General features: G+C 32.3%; 2 protein-coding genes across 2 annotated transcripts; one reads left to right on the forward strand and one right to left on the reverse strand.

The window, feature by feature from the left end:
- The first annotated feature begins 352 nt into the window (after positions 1–352).
- Positions 353–7,047, forward strand: LOC132274991 (malate dehydrogenase, cytoplasmic). Its single transcript, XM_059776372.1, has 7 exons — positions 353–510; positions 2,263–2,421; positions 4,189–4,364; positions 5,395–5,672; positions 5,785–5,920; positions 6,055–6,166; positions 6,686–7,047. The coding sequence occupies exons 1-7, from the start codon at positions 468–470 to the stop codon at positions 6,778–6,780; spliced, it is 999 nt and encodes a 332-aa protein (XP_059632355.1). The 5' UTR covers positions 353–467; the 3' UTR covers positions 6,781–7,047.
- Positions 7,048–10,992: 3,945 nt separating this feature from the next.
- On the reverse strand, positions 10,993–13,481 carry LOC132274994 (transcription factor MYB15-like). The gene is made up of 3 exons (XM_059776375.1): positions 13,246–13,481; positions 12,673–12,802; positions 10,993–11,895 (listed from the first exon to the last, which is right to left on the reverse strand). The coding sequence occupies exons 1-3, from the start codon at positions 13,376–13,378 to the stop codon at positions 11,394–11,396; spliced, it is 765 nt and encodes a 254-aa protein (XP_059632358.1). The 5' UTR covers positions 13,379–13,481; the 3' UTR covers positions 10,993–11,393.
- Positions 13,482–16,875: the final 3,394 nt, after the last annotated feature.

Consider the following 16,875-nt stretch of genomic DNA (forward strand, 5'->3'; position numbering starts at 1 on the left):
TAGAAAATTTTACTTTTTTTTTATTTATCTTTTATCCAGAACAAAATCCTCCTGATTGTTCCAACCAATGAAAATTATTTGAAATACACCTTAAGAAAATACACGTTAGAAAAATATTATTATCTCCATTTCAATTTAAATGCCTTATTTTGTATACACTTAATTTATAGAGAGTAGGATGTTAAAAAGAAAAAGTCATATACATTATTGAAAAATATTGTAATGCAAAGTCAATGTCAAAATGTTTATCCAGGGCCTTGTCAGAGTCAGAAGATACAGTACGACGACGTTTTCGTCTCTGCTTTGCCCTTGCACATTCCAATATTACCCTGGCTAAATCACATTCTTACCCATAAATATCGCGTCCTGTTGCAACTATTTCGATCACACACCTCTGTTGGTCTTCTCATAAGCTCTTCCCTCTTCGTTTGCATCAGCTCACTTTCTCTTTCTTCAGATCTACTACAATGGTGAAGGAACCAGTTCGTGTACTCGTCACTGGTGCTGCAGGTATTGTCACTTCCAAAACCTCTGTAATCATCTTGAGATCACTTCAGATTTGTACTCAACGATTGTAAAACAGTTTTTTCATTCAGCATCACATTTATTTATCCATTCGATCAGAGATCTGCTGATACACGGCTCAAATCTAAATTTTTGGTACAAAAAACGAGTTAATCATGTCTACTTAGCACACTGATTAGATCTTGTCTACTGATGATCCGTGAACTTTTATTTTTCTGTTGACTTTCGATTTGATGAAATGAAACGTAACTGTGCAATTTAGTTGTTTTCATTTTGGTTTGGTTTAGAAAATGATTTCGGAGTACGGTGAGTGATCGATGATTGGAGTGGACTTTCAGTTTTACACTATTAGCTTGGTGTTATCGATCCATCGTTTACTGGTAGTCTAGTTTTATGGAGCTTTTAGTGTTAAGTAGGGTTTAGCAGATCCAGTTGCGATCAGATCTAGTGATTGAGCCTCTGAAAAAGTAGGGTTTACACAAGGTTTGTAGCGAGTATTTTACTAAATCTTGAACGTTTTCTCTGCCAATCCTGATAACGATGTAGGATGGGAATAAGTTTAGCGAGTATTTTGCATTTAGCTTCATTTTGATATTATTTATACATATAATGTTTATGCATACTAGTTATTGGTGTGAAAGGAATACCTCTCTTATGAATCTGCTCTCTTTCTTAACTTTTTTTTTCCACAAGAAACCTCATCATGGGGTTAATTACTACCTTTTTATATATAAAAAATAATAATTAAAATAAAATAAAAATTGAGAAAAATGAAATTAGTTTGGGAAACCTGGAAATCACATGTGGGTAGTTTGGTTTCCTAAATTGAGAAGTTTCTCATGATTTATTGAAAAGCTTAGCTGATCAGGGTGATATAGAAAATGTAGGTCTGATTAATGCCCAACTTGCTGGCAACACGTATTTGACTTGCAATCAGATAATTGCATCATGTTGCCGAGTTGACTATCAATTTGAGTTGGTGATAATCACCCCAAAATTTGAATCCCGATAAGTATGCTCATTTATACAACACATTTAGGTGCATATATACATCTGCACATGTAACAGTGTTTGTATTCGTGTCTAATGTTTACTTATTTGAGTGTGTACATTCAATTACCCATTATAGTGTGCATTTTCAAGTATTAATGAAATCTTTTAAGGTCCCCTCTAATATTATAAAAGGAGTAGGAAGAAGTTTTCTGTTTTGTCAGTGTAAAATTTTATGTCAAAAAATTGGAGCAATAGTGTAAACTATGTTCTGGTGGTATTTGGTAACCTTTGTTTTTTTTGCTTGTTTGTTGATGGTCCAAGTATTAAAAACACATAATGAGGATTTGAATTTTATGTGGCAATTTTTTTTTGTTTTTGTTTATAAGTTTTAATGGTGGATGGATTTCTTAGAAATGAATTTCTACAACACTTCAAAGACCAATTGAGTGTAATGATTTGTATGCTTAGGTTATAGACATTGACATACGAACATAAACTAACTTTTTAAATTTTCTTAGTAAACTAGATAATGCAAGTTGGTCAGTTCAGTGAATCATAAATTGATTTGGAGTTCTGTTTTTTTATTGAGTTTTATCAACCTATATGGATAGCAGTGCACATTGGTTACCTTAAGACGTATAGTTTGCATGAAATGGTTATTGTTAATGAAAATAAAATTTACTAGAACACTTTGGTGGTTTTGCATTAGTATTTGAAGCAACATTTATCCTGTTGGATTTGCAGGACAAATTGGATATGCTCTTGTCCCCATGATTGCCAGAGGAGTGATGCTGGGTGCTGACCAGCCGGTGATCCTCCACATGCTCGATATTCCTCCTGCTGCAGAGGCCCTGAACGGAGTGAAAATGGAATTGGTTGATGCCGCTTTTCCTCTCCTTAAAGGTTGGCATCTTGTGTTTTTTTTTTTTGTTTTTTTTTTTTTTTCCCAAAGTAAACATTTTTATTTAGAAAAAAACAGAACAATACAAGGCTAAAAGAGGGCATCCTTCTCTAATCACAAAGATTGAAAAATCCCACATCCAGCAAATAGAAAGAGTAAAAACCAGATTACACCATTCCTGTAAGAACAGACTCTAGAAGGAATAAGAAACTCTGGAGACCAATAGACTGACCACCAATTTTGAATTGGCTTAAACCAAGATACAGTACCCTCAAACTGCAAATGGTAAATGATTAACCAGTACCCTTGACATGTGCATGCACTAATTAAGTAGCCCTTATAAATGCAGTCAGAATTTTATCTACATGTAAAGTAACCAATATAAAGAGTTCCAGCATATCCCACAAGCAAATCCGCCTTATCCAGACATGATACACATTAGTTGCCATATTTACTAGATGAAAGTTCATGAATATCAGCAATCTTAAAACCCATAACATCTCAGATCTCCCAAACAATCATTCTGGCACTTTGAGTTGGGTTTGGAGAAGTGTCACGGTAAAGGTTGGATTTCTGGTTCTCCAAATATTCCACAAAGTGATGGTAATTTTTTTCTGCAAAACTTGCGTCTTTTGAGTATTTTTATTAAACTGAGAAATAAATGACCAGACCAGTTTGTTGGGCTTGGATAAGTGCCACAGTGAAGGTTCTGATTTCTGGCTCTCCAAATATTCCACAAAGTGATGGTAATTTTTTTTTTTTTCCCTGCAAAACTCGTGTCTTTGAGTATTGTTATTAAACTGAGAAATGAACCACTGGACCCAGGGGCGGAACCAGAAATTTGGTTCAAGGGGGGCATATTAACACTGATAAAATAATTTTTTCCAAGCAGGCAAAAAATAATAGCGTAACAACTGTGCATTAGAATAAGTGAATAAAAAATGAATTAGAAGAGAAAAGAAAAAAAAAAAGAAAAGGGTATTGCACATAAATTATGTATGAGTGCAAGGAAAAAAAAAAAAAATTTAAGAAGAAAAAGAAATTTTTTAAGAAGAAAATGAAATAAAAAGAAATTTGACGAATAAGAAGGAAAAGGAATAAAGAACTAAATACATTTTTAGAAATAGATAATTTTATGAGGGTGTTTTATAAATATTTACAAATCATACGCATAAAATAAAATAAAATAAAATTTAGTGGATTCAGGGGCGGAGGGGCCATTTTATTAATTTTAGGGGGGGCATTGTGTCAATTTTTACAAATTTATATATAAAAAATAAAAATTTCTAATGGGGCAGCATGGGCAGGGGGGGCAGCTGCCCCCCCCTGGGCACATGCTGCCTCCGCCCCTGACTGGACCACTTGATGTTAGGAATTTACTTGGATCCAATCCCAGTGTAGAATTTGATTGGCCATTTCCAAATTACTTTGGCATAGACTGCATAGTTACATGCAAACACTATATAATCTATAGTATCTGCAGCTTGCATACAGTTATGACATTTAGAAGTTCAAATTAGGCATCTTTTCTGAAAGTTTGATAATGAGGGGATTTTGTCATCAAGGAAAGGCAAGAAGTAATACATGTCTCCCTCTGTTCGAACCTCCCGCACAATCTGAACCGATCCTTTTTGGGGTTGTGAGGTTTATCATGCTTCCAAACAGAATTGAAGCTAAAATTTCCACGTCTCCACAAGATCTGGAGTGAATGGAGCATCATTTTAAATTTCTTATTTGGGATTTTGGCTCTAACATGATATCTGTATCAGGTGTTGTTGCTACTACTGATGTTGTTGAGGCTTGTACTGGAGTCAACATTGCAATCATGGTTGGTGGGTTTCCTAGGAAAGAGGGCATGGAAAGAAAAGATGTGATGTCAAAGAATGTCTCCATTTACAAGTCCCAAGCTTCTGCTCTAGAGAAGTATGCTGCTGCAAACTGCAAGGTGATTGTCGCTTCTTCAGAAGATGAGAATTAATGGCATTTGAATAGCATGATTCTTTACACTATATATATATTTATATATTTGTATTTGCAGCCTTCATCATTAGAAGTTATAACAGATCCATTGCAAATAATAGTTATTGAAAACTTAAAGGTTATCAATAATTGGATTTTCACCCAAAGGAAAACATACAGAATATTGTGAAGTGTTCTTCAAAATAAATAGAGAAAGCAATTGCACGAGTTCAACTATTTACATTTCTGTAGTCTAAGTTTGTTATATTTCATATTCATTGGGAAGTTCTTAATTTCTCATTCAATGGGAAATTCTCGGTGTCTTTATATATAATAGAAATATAAGAATTGAGCCCCTGTGATGTATAGAACGTGTATATTATGCACCATCTTGTTATAGCTTTACTAGTGGTGGAAATTTTTGACACAATTTCTGATTGTCATATCTACCCATTTACTGTCAAAATGTACTTTTATTGATACTGTCAACTTGTGCTGTTGTATCCATATCTAAAGACACTGAGAATTTTGATAGTTTAAGTTTGTTATATTTCATATTTATTGGGAAGTTCTTAATTTCTCATTCAATGGGAAATTCTCAGTGTCTTTATATATATAATAGAAATATAAGAATTGAGGCCCTGTGATGTATAGAACATGTATATTATGCGCATCTTGTTATACTGCTTACTAGTGGTGGAAATTTTGGCACAATTTCTGATTGTTTTATCTACCCATTTACTGTCAAAATGTGCTTGTATTGATGTCAACTTGTGCTGTTGTATGTATTGTTGTTGATAATATACTATCATGATGGGTACATAGTTATCGTTTTAATGATAATTGTATGCGGTTTACTCATTCAAATTTTAAATAATAAAAAAAGGTAAATTGCAATTCTCTTTGGAACATTGGGGGTCAATTTATTTTTATTGGTCATGCAAAAATACTTTCAGGTAATTTTATATAATACTGTTTGAGCATCTCACAGTAAACTTTTTGTTTCCTTTTTCCAGGTTTTGGTTGTTGCTAATCCTGCCAACACAAATGCATTGATCCTGAAGGAATTTGCACCATCTATCCCTGAGAAGAACATTACTTGCTTGACAAGGTTGGACCATAACAGGGCCCTTGGTCAAATCTCAGAGAGACTGAATGTTCAAGTATGTGACGTTAAAAATGCTATCATTTGGGGAAATCACTCCTCAACTCAATATCCTGATGTCAACCATGCAACTGTTAAGACACCAGCGGGAGAGAAGCCCGTCCGTGAGCTTGTGGCTGATGATGAGTGGTATGAAGAAAGAATAAATATATTCTTACCGTTTAGAGATTTTTGTTCGCATGTATTGCTCTGGATTCCAGTTTTTTAATTGAATATTTGCTGGTGCATTTTTCCTTGTTAGGTTGAATGGAGAATTCATTAAGACTGTCCAACAGCGTGGTGCTGCAATTATCAAGGCTAGAAAGTTTTCTAGTGCATTATCTGCTGCTAGTTCTGCCTGTGATCACATACGTGACTGGGTCCTGGGAACTCCAGAGGTTGGTCTTAGTTCTTGTCTATTATTCATTGATATATTAAGTGAAAATTATCCTACACCCATCTTTTTCTTTTATTGCCATGCCGAGTGAAAATCATTATATGCTTACTTTTTTCTTTTGTCTGCACATTGTAGGGCACTTGGGTTTCTATGGGTGTATACTCTGATGGCTCATACAATGTGCCAGCTGGGCTCATTTATTCCTTCCCAGTTACTTGCTGCAATGGAGACTGGAAAATTGTTCAAGGTAAGGATGTAGCTTATGTTAAAAGCATACTCCTAGCATACGGTGACAAATTAACAGTTTACAAGTAACTAGTTTATTGGGAAATTGATTGTGATTGATACGAATATATAAGCACTTCAACAGGTATTCGTGCTATATATTTCTGTATGTATGTATGTATTTGCATGTGCTCTTAAGCAGTCTTCTCCATCTGCATCCTTATGCTTTAAGTTTTCCTTTCTTGCTTTAAACTTGATTTTTATATTTAGATTTGTGGGCGGGGCTTAATATACGACACATATATATCTTCCAGTAACCAGCTTTGCCTTCTCGTGTCACACGTCTATTAAAATGCAGATATTCTTTATGGACGATTTCAGTCTTTTCATTTAACAAAAATGCATGATGAAGATCTCAAGGGTTTTATATTTGATCAATGTTGCTTATTTTGCTTTTCATCTAAGTCATTCTTACATACGGAGTATCCAGGTTTTGTGGGTGGTATCTTACCAGTTCTCTTTTTTCCTTCACTTGTCTCAGGACTATCAATTGATGAGTATTCAAGGAAGAAGTTGGACTTGACTGCCGAAGAGCTCACTGAGGAAAAAACTCTGGCATACTCTTGCCTCTCTTGAATATCTTGTTCCCTTTTAAACTGCTGAAACGAGTAGGCGTTGAGCTTTGTGTGTTAATAGAAGTAGCTACTACAGCTTTGAATAATTCCATTATTTGGATTCATGAGGAATGGGTAATAATGATGGACGATGGGCTGCTTCTATAGATCTGTACTCTTGGTGCAGTCTTTATGAGGATATTTGAATTTTGAACAATTCTATCAGGGGATTGAAACCCTTTACTGGGTATTTGAATGAGATTCATAATAGTATGTGTTTTTTTATTTTTTTTGTCGGAACTCTTACCTCTAGGCGGACTGTGTTTGCTTTGAAATCTTGTTAGATTTGAAGATCATATTTCAGTTGGGACTTGAATGGTAAGATATTCTTTTTGATCAATAATTGACTGAAGTCAGGCATGCAAAATTTTCAGTATCTCACATAAATTCTCAATTCATGGGATTGCATTTCTGCTATTCCCATCTGGATTAAGTTTTATGGTGCTCAAAGTTGAATTGCAATTGTGCTTCCATGTAGAAGGCTTTTAGAACCTATATTGTTTGTTTGTTTTTTTTTTTTTGTCAAAAAAAAAAATTCAGGTTTTGTAGAAATGTTAGCTTTTTTTTCTCCACAACCAAATAAAATAAACTACAACCGAAACAAGTTCAACATATAAGAGGTTAACAACCCACCAAGGCCAGGAAATCCATTGTGTGTTAGTGGACCCATTTTGAGTGGCCCATTGGAGATGATGGGCTACCAAATTGTAGGCCCTCTGGGCGAATTCTTGATGTTTGAGGACGACTTCGATGTCATCCATGATGAACCTCATAATTCACGTTGGGATTGACATTTAATAGTAGGGGATGGCTAAATTGGCGATTTGCAATTTTATTTTTTGAACACATGTTTTTTTGGGTGTGTTTTTCAACCTATTCATTCCGTTTACATTACGTTGCTTGCTGTACACGAACTAGGGATGTCAATTTTTACCGCCCCGCCGGGGCCCCGCCCCGTCCCGCCCCTTTAATAACGGATATGGGAATACTTGTTATACCATTGGGGCGGACATGAATACAAATTTTGTACCCGTCGAGGGTCACGGGACGGGTAAGGGTTCAATATACATATCCTAGGGGCCCCGCCCCGCATATAACTATATTTAATATATATATATATATATATATATATATATGTTATTTTAGCGGCTTACCCAATTACCCATCTCTTACAATCCTAATTTGGGATGTAAACTTGGTATTAAATTTACTTTTGTTTTGGTTATGGTGGAAGTTGGAGTTTAGAACTTTTTGTGATTTGGTTGTATTAAACTTTTATTTTTGTTTATTATATTCTCTGAATTATGTTATGTGCATGTTATTTTTTTTATTTTTGTTAAGATACATAATTTTATTTATGTTGTGTCATTCTTTGCACATTTAAATAGCAGGAGTTTAAGTTCCAAAAATTGGGAGAAAAAAATTTGTTAGTGGGGCGGGCATGGGGGTAGAGTATTTCCTAACGGGACGGGGTTGGATATGAAAATCCAACCCGTCGCGGATCTTGGGGCGGGTATGGACTTGACAAAAATTAAAAAGAACGGGGCGGGATTTAGGGAAACCCGCTCCAAACCCGCCCCGTTGCCATCCCTAACACGAACGATAGAGGATCCGGCTCTTGATTTGGTGCCAGTCCCTGTCCGTCGTGTCATCCTTGACAAAGTTTAACTAAACTGTTTATGGTATGTGGAAAACACATTCCAATAGTGTTTTGTGGAAACTAAAGATTCAACAACAGTTAATAAGATCCTTTTAGCTTCAGCCTTCAGGGAAGGAAGAGGCTGAAAATCAATTCAAAAAGCCTTACCTTTAAAGGGACCACACTATTAATTAGGTTCTGAAATGTCAGTATATTGCGCACAATTTTTCTGACAAAATTGATATTAGAAGTTGATTCAAATGTCGCTGAAATGACCAGTATCTCAATATATCTATATATACACAAATATATGATTTTTTTTTTTTTTTTTGATAAACTGGGATTTCACTAACATAAAAGAGGTAATGTGGAGGATTACACTATAGTGAGCCCCAAATTTTGAAATAGAATCACAACCAGACTAATTTAGGTAACATCCACCAGATGCAAGGGGAAATATATGGGGTGGTTCCGTTTGTCAATCCGAAAATAGTTTTTTATTTTTTTATTATTTTTTTAAGTGAGTTTTTAGAAAATATCAATCAAACAGATTTTTGTATAATTTTTTTTTTTTTTTTTTATTGTTGTTGCTTTTCTATCATTTGTCAGGTTTAAGGGCTAGGTAGGTTGTGTTATTTATATATATATATATTTCTTCAACCTATAAATTGTAATAAAAAATTAAATTAAGAGGTTACATATTCTTATTAGCAGTACTAGTTCCTACTTCCTATTTTATCTGTTAGATGTGAACAAAGCTCCTAGCATACCATGTTAAACAACAAAAACAAAAACAAAAAAACAAGAACTTTTGCTGTGGAAAGAATACTAAAAACAGGAGCCAACTCAAAAGAAGTGAAAAAGTGGGAAAACAAACAAAGACTAAGAAAATTCAGGTGATGACTTAACACCATAGGGGATTACGAGCCACATTCAGTGAATTCCTCCTCTAATAATTTCGATTGCTTGACTAATTTTGTGGTAAGTGAATGTCCACATAAAGTTAATATAACACACTTTAAAAGTATATATAAAAAGCCATCCTTGAGGAGGAATCTTTTTCACAATGCCTGCTTTAATTTGCATACAATTTTCATTCTTTTTAGTTTGACCCTTTGGACATTATAAAAAACTATTATTGGACAAAACTATTTCTACACCATAATTTGTCTGTGCTCCTAAATGGAGTTTAATTATCTCCCCTAGAAAAGGACGTTAGAAATTTCCCAGCAATTTTAGAGTTTGAATATTAATTGTATTTAGACCAAACCTGATTGTATATTTTGTCCCTTTGTATTTTGTCCCTTAGTTTTAGAAGTATCTTACATTGAGTTTCGTTGAAAAGTGAAATGAGTATATACGGGCGGATATGCAATATTACTGATTCTTTCATTCATTGTTGTGCTTGTTAGGGAGGAGTGTATGTGGGCGGATATGCAACACTACAGACTCTTTGGTTCATTGTTGTGCTTGTTAGGGAGGTACAACCACAATGCATGGGATGTTGTGAATTTGGAGGGAGAAAAATGTTAAATGTTTTATTTTTATTTTTTTCCCCATCTCTTTTTTGGAAGTTCAGACAAATGCAAAAAATTTTGTTTTTGGAAAAGTGAAATCATATCATCTAAACTAATGCTTATTTCTAACGAAAAAGCATATTCAAACAATCTAAGAAACAAAAAACCTTGCAGACAAAAAAAAAAAAAGAAAATTTTGCATGTCTTGCAATGATATTATCCATTTTAAAAATATGTAGAAGTTCAATTTAAGGTTGTTCTTTTAAAAGGGGCAAATTTTGAGTTTGGGTAAAGAATTCCCGAACTTCTACATATTTTTAAAATGGATAATATCATTGCAAGACATGCAAAATTATCTGTAAAGAATCCAAATTTGTTGTGAGACCATCACACTTCCACTCGAAAGTTCAAAATTAAATTATATTGTGGCAACATTGATCATAAGTATTAAAAGAAAATATTGTAATGTTCAACACATAACTTGTTCTGTCTGATACAGGCTTTTTATTCAACCTCAAATTGAAGGCCGTTCATGATAAATATTGGTGAAAATAAAATGAATTTAAGAAGCATTTCTCATCATTTTGAGAGTTCAAATGCTAAGAGATAGGTATATATTACATATTTGGTTTTTTTAGACGATATCAAACTTTACACAAATAATAAAATTTTGATTTAATCATGGTTTTCAATTTTAAATAAATGTTCAAACGTGACATATTAAAGATTGTGAGTTTGAATCTCCTTTAAACCACTCAGAAAATTCTTAATGATTGTACGTTGAGACTATGGTACTTACCGTCGTTACGTACTTATTCAATTCATGAAGTTTGCAAAGTATATCAATCTTTTCATATTACTTGAGCCATCTTGCAAATTAAAAAAATACATGTACAAACTTAAACTACTTAATTTTCTTCAAAAAAAAATTCAAGATACTCAATGTCATCAGAGTTTTCGCACAAAACACCTAAAAATTGACTAACAAAGGTTAGTAGGGTCTAGAGTGGGAATCAGAGTCCCAGCATACAAATTCTCTCTCTCTCTCTCTCTCTCTCTCTCTCTATATATATATATATATATATATATATCTCCTTCAATTCACCCAAGTCATTCAATATGTAGGTATACAAAGCAATTAAAATAGTTATGTCAACTTTATTCTCATGTTGGCCCTTCAAATCAACTTTCCATTTTTATTTTTCCTTAAAAATTACAAATCATGCACGCTATAGTAGACTAGTGTTGTGCAGTCAATGAATGGTTCTTGCTTTTGGAATTGGACAACTTTGTCCCACCTTGGAATATGCTGTCCCTAGGTTGTTAATTTGTCAACAATTCCAAGAAAAATTCAAATTTTCCAACTCTCCTAAATACTATATAGTACTACTTAAGTGTATAATACAACCAAAACACTGATCAAAATTCTGATAGTTCTGGTATACCTCCAGCTCTTAGAAAAAGGTTGTACCAAAAGTCCATGCCACCATCATCAATAACGTTGTAACTGTACTCATTCACAGCTTCTCTAACCGGAGATAATGGAAACTGGACTTGTAATTCATTCTCGACCGAAAATTCTTCCGACCAAAAAGTTTCGTCGATTTCCGGGAAAATACTTAATGAACAAGTACTGTCAATTTGTTCATCCTTGATTTTCATGGCCATGTTGTTTGGTTGCACGTTTATGTCTGTGACCGATGAGACTTCACTGGAAGACGGTTGTGGACTCCCAATTCCCTCCTGAGGAGGAATATTTAATTCCATGGAATCGAATTCACTTGGAACATTGGAATCACATTTGAGTTTGGTGTCTGAGCTAGTCTGGTTGTTTTTGAGCTTTTTCTTCAAGTGGGTGTGCCATACATTTTTTATTTCGTTGTCCGTTCGTCCCGGTAATCTCGCTGCGATCGCAGACCATCTGAAATTAATGGAGGAACAATTTTTGCATTAAGATATTTGCACGAGTTTGGCATTAATTTATGTTTAATAGTATACAGTAGAGGGCAATATAAAAGCTTAATTGTGCTTATCTCTTAATATAATTTAAAAATCATTTGATATATATTATTAATACACAATAGGCTAAAAAGATTTTATGCTATATGTGCATAGATACATAGATGCGCTCAAGCACTATTACGCAGCATTATACATACACAGGCCTGATTTTCTGATTATGACACAATAGAGAATCTTTCAGCTCTACATGTGTTACTATTCTTTTACAAAACAACACAAAGATGCCTACATATATATACATACATGTATAGTATGTATATATATATATATATATATATATATATATGATATATAGACAGATAGAGACACAGAAGATCTTGGATTTTAAGTCCTGGCCACATGTAAAGACAAGTTGTTGCTTCATTCATATCGGAGTAAAAAAAAGTCATGACATTCAATACAGATGGCTGTGCCCAATCGTAAGCTTATCCCTATAGTTTTAATATATAATTCAATATGATCCCACATTAATTAATTAATTAGATTTTGCTCTTATTCATATCTAAACATGATGATTAAAGCTGCTAATTGTGATAAATGTGAAGAATCTTTCTATAATGATATATATGATGACTCTAACCATGATGATTAATTAAAGGTATATATGGTTTTAATCAATTTATTTATTAGCAAAGGAAATTATTTTTGTAGGATTGAAAAGTCCATTGATACACACCTGTTCCCAAGCATTTCATGCAACTTAATGATGGTTTCTTCTTCTTCCTTGCTGAAATTTCCTCTCTTAATGTCTGGTCTCAAATAGTTCGTCCACCGGAGTCTGCAACTCTTTCCGCATCTCAGTAGACCTAAAAACAGTGGAAAACAAATCTTTTTAAAAATAACTCATAGGAAATATATTTTCCAAAAAAAAAAAAAAACTCATAGAAAATATAACTAATGTTGTGTGTGTGTGTATATATCTCAAACATGCAGTCTATCTAGCTAGCAATCTTAACCTAACTTAAACATTTTTTAAAAGAAAACAAAATTTATAGGATATGCTTGAGCTGATTTGTTGATCCATAATACTGTTATATATATATATATAGTCTTGTACACATGCATAATTCATTATGAAAATAACTAAGCTGATATAGTGTATCCATTTGTTCATGTTATACAAATTAATTAATATATATAGGCAAGTTATTGGTACAAATATATATACATACATATACATATATATATATATTCATGGTCTAATTAAACATTTATAGAGGAGAATAACCAGTTTTGATTTTGAAGTTACCGGCAAGTTTTGGAAGCGCCCTCCAATTTCCATGGCCATGTTGCTGAATATAAGAGACCAAAACCTGATCTTCTTCAGGAGTCCATGGCCCTTTCTTCAGTCCCATCTTCTCACAACATGGAGCTCTCACCATCTTTAGTACTTGTCCTTTTAACTTCTCTCTCTCTCTCACACAGACACACACAGTAATCTTTGAATTGAGATCGACCCCAAAGCTCAAGAGTGTTTTGAATAGGCCAAGAGTGGGTATTTATCCTCAAGATATTGGACAAGTCAATAGAGTTAAAAAGTAGTCCGAAGACAGCATCTCAATATAAAAAGTCTATCATGCAATTTCCACGAAAGAGGATCTTTAGCTCTCCATATACATATTTATTTATATACATATATATATATATATATTATATACATAATATTTTTGGCTATATATATATACACACACACACATACAGTTACATATACGTTTAGTTTAAAATGATTATCAGATTAAATAAATTGCCACTTAGTGAGGGGGCCCATTAATGCATGAGGCAAATATATATATATATATGCATGGATCTTATAAAATTGTAAATAGATATTTACATGTATATGTGTGCTGCAAGTTGTGTTTATAGTCTTATACACATACTATTCTTAGCAAGGAAATTTACTAGCAAGTTATTTCTGTGTAGCTTCCTAAACTAATTCCATTCATTTATGAAATAGCTTGACTTGTTATGGTCAAGATCCATGTTATCCAATACTATAGGATATCTTTTAATTTGCTTAATCACTCTATATATATCAATTTGTATTTCACTCGATCTGCATGTGATGCCCTTCCCCGAAAGGACAGTTATAAAATAAAATAAAAACACGGATGATTTAAAGAATTCAATTCTTGTTCTCCAAAATGAAAGTTGAAATATTTGAATGGTAGAAATTAAATATCTCATAAAATGTTTTTTTCAGGGAAATACAAGTATACCTCAAACATTGCAATCAAATATTTTTTTATATAAAATGTTTTTATTTTCTGGTGGTTGGCTTTAAATTTTTTTTTAAAAAAAAAAAAAAGGAAAAAGAAAGGAGAAGATGTTTTAGGTCGAAATAAATGGAGTAACATTGAACTCATGCACTGGGATGCTTTGAAATTCGTATTATTGAGTATGTTCAAATTTTTTTTTTTTTTTTTCACCTGTAGTTTGATTCCAAAGCAAATTTTAAATTAATTTTTCTCTTGTTTTTATTCCAAAGCATGAATTTTGTACTTTCAAACTTATCATATGAATATTGCTGTGTCACTTCCTCGAAGTGAGTTTCATAATATAATTAGAATGGATTGTACTATAATTGAGTGAAACGACTTTTTCATTTCTTGATTTGCTTCATAATTAAGAAAACTATACGACGACATGTATGGACAGTGAGAGTAATATATATATATATAGAGAGAGATATATATGATTGGTCAAATGGATTGATTTAAAACGTAACATCTACTCATTTTGATTATTGTCATTGTTTCCTAAATTAAGCCTACTCTAGCTTGTTCAGCCCACGTGATTTAATTGTTTCCTAAAATAATGCCCTATTATTTTTTTTTCTTTTTAAACAAAATATGTTTTTACAAACTTGTTCCAAAGTCGATCATTACCTGGTGATCTAATTGGTAGAGCGTTCAACTCCCTGAGCGAGTGTGCTCGTATTAGACTTCCTCCTCCATGTCACTCTCTTCTTTTCTCACCTTAAATTTCACAATTCCCGACTTTTTAAAAATGGGTCGACCACAAATTTTCTAAGATTGCCTATAATTATCATCTTGGTCTTACCAATTTTTTTTCAAGATTAATCATATTAAATTTGTTAATTCCCAACTTATTTTTTCCTTTCTAAATTAGAAATTTTATGAGTAACACGATCCTTGCTTGAGTTTTTTTTTATCGGACTTTTTTTTATATGCTAGCTTGATAATGTTGATATTGGAGTATTTACTGAAAAAATAATTGAAATGAAAGTATATGAATAATTTTAAATGAAAATGTCTGTTAAGCTAAAGTTATTGAGAAGAAGAAAAAAAAAAAAAAATTATCTGATTATTGTTCACAATCGCCTTCTTTCTATATCCTTTTCTAACCTCGTTACTGATTATAAAAGTATTAACATGCGTTAAATGGATTGTTGAAAAATTAATTACGATAAGATTTTACAAAATTTTATTGTCTCTTTGGGAATCTAATACTCAACATTCTCAAAATAGATTAAGAATAGCTTATATCGTCTAGGCTAAAGTTAATAGGTGGCCTTTGGAGTGATTCTCAACTGAATTTCAATATTTTTATTTCAGAGTAATTTATATTAAGAGATTGTTTGGTGGAGCTTTACTAAATTTATAAGAAATAATGTTATTTATCTTAGGGAGACTTTATAATAGTTTTCGATATTATGTTGTGCCATAAGTTATTTAATTTTTTTAAATAAGTTACTTTCATGTTTTACGCTGTATCGTTTTTACACTTTAATTTTTGTGTGACATAAGTTGCGCCGCTTTAAACACTACTAAGCTCTCTGTATGACGTAAGTTGTGTCCCTTCTCAGCATCAAATACCATTAATTCCTTATGTGTTTTAAAGTCATCATTAATATTATTGGGTCTATGCACTGAGCATGTTTCATTAATTATAGTCAGCCATAGATTATTTATTAATAGTTTTATCAGACAACTGTGGTACAAATCAGACTCATTCATTCATTTATTTATTTATTTTTGTGGGGGTAAATATTTGAGATTCATTCAGTTGGTACATCTTCAAACAAAATTAAATATTTTAATCCTCAAACAAAATTAAGTGGATAAGTTATCCAAATTGGTTTAATTTAAATAGTCTCCCAAGTGAGACTTGGTATAATAAAGATTCAAGCTCTATAGATTTTTTTTTTTTTTTTTACAAAAAAGATATTTTATGCCACTTTGGAATTCAAAAATTTTACTTAGAGTTAACTGAATAGGATGAAAGGAAAAGAGAGGGAAAATAATAATAATAATAATAATGTCATGAATTGATGACATCATGCGAACTTCACATTAATATAATAAAACTTTAATTGTTTTCAATAGTAGCCTATGTTTTTCTATCATTACTCAAGGCTTTATATTTTACTCACCTGCTTCGATCTCTTTTCCAATTCTCTCTATAGTATTTAGTTTTTAATAAAATAAAACAATGTTATTTTAAAAAGATTTATTTTTCTTGAATGTATGGAATAAGATCTGTACTCAATTACGTATATAGTTAAGTTTGAGAAACATTATCAATGAAAAATCTTTCATCGATAAAATATAAATAAATAAATAAAACCTTGCTATTAAAATATATATATATATATATATATATATAAAGACTCAAGCACCAAAGATTTTTAAAAAATGATACTTTTTGTGACTTTAGGAGAGTCAAAAGATTTAATTGGCTGAATAAAACGAGAGAAGAAAAAAAAATATATAAAAAAAATAATTGAGAAGATGACATCGCGTAAACTTCAGGTAAATATAATGAATTATAATTATTTATTATAATGACCTGTTAAGCAAGCCTTTTGTCAGTACTCAAGGTGTTACATTATAATCCTAATGCTTCAATCTCTTTT

The sequence above is a fragment of the Cornus florida genome, unplaced genomic scaffold (genome assembly GCF_030987335.1).
Source record: "Cornus florida cultivar Cherokee Brave unplaced genomic scaffold, ASM3098733v1 CherokeeBrave_3.0.0_Hap2_Chr09, whole genome shotgun sequence".
NCBI lineage: Eukaryota > Viridiplantae > Streptophyta > Magnoliopsida > Cornales > Cornaceae > Cornus > Cornus florida.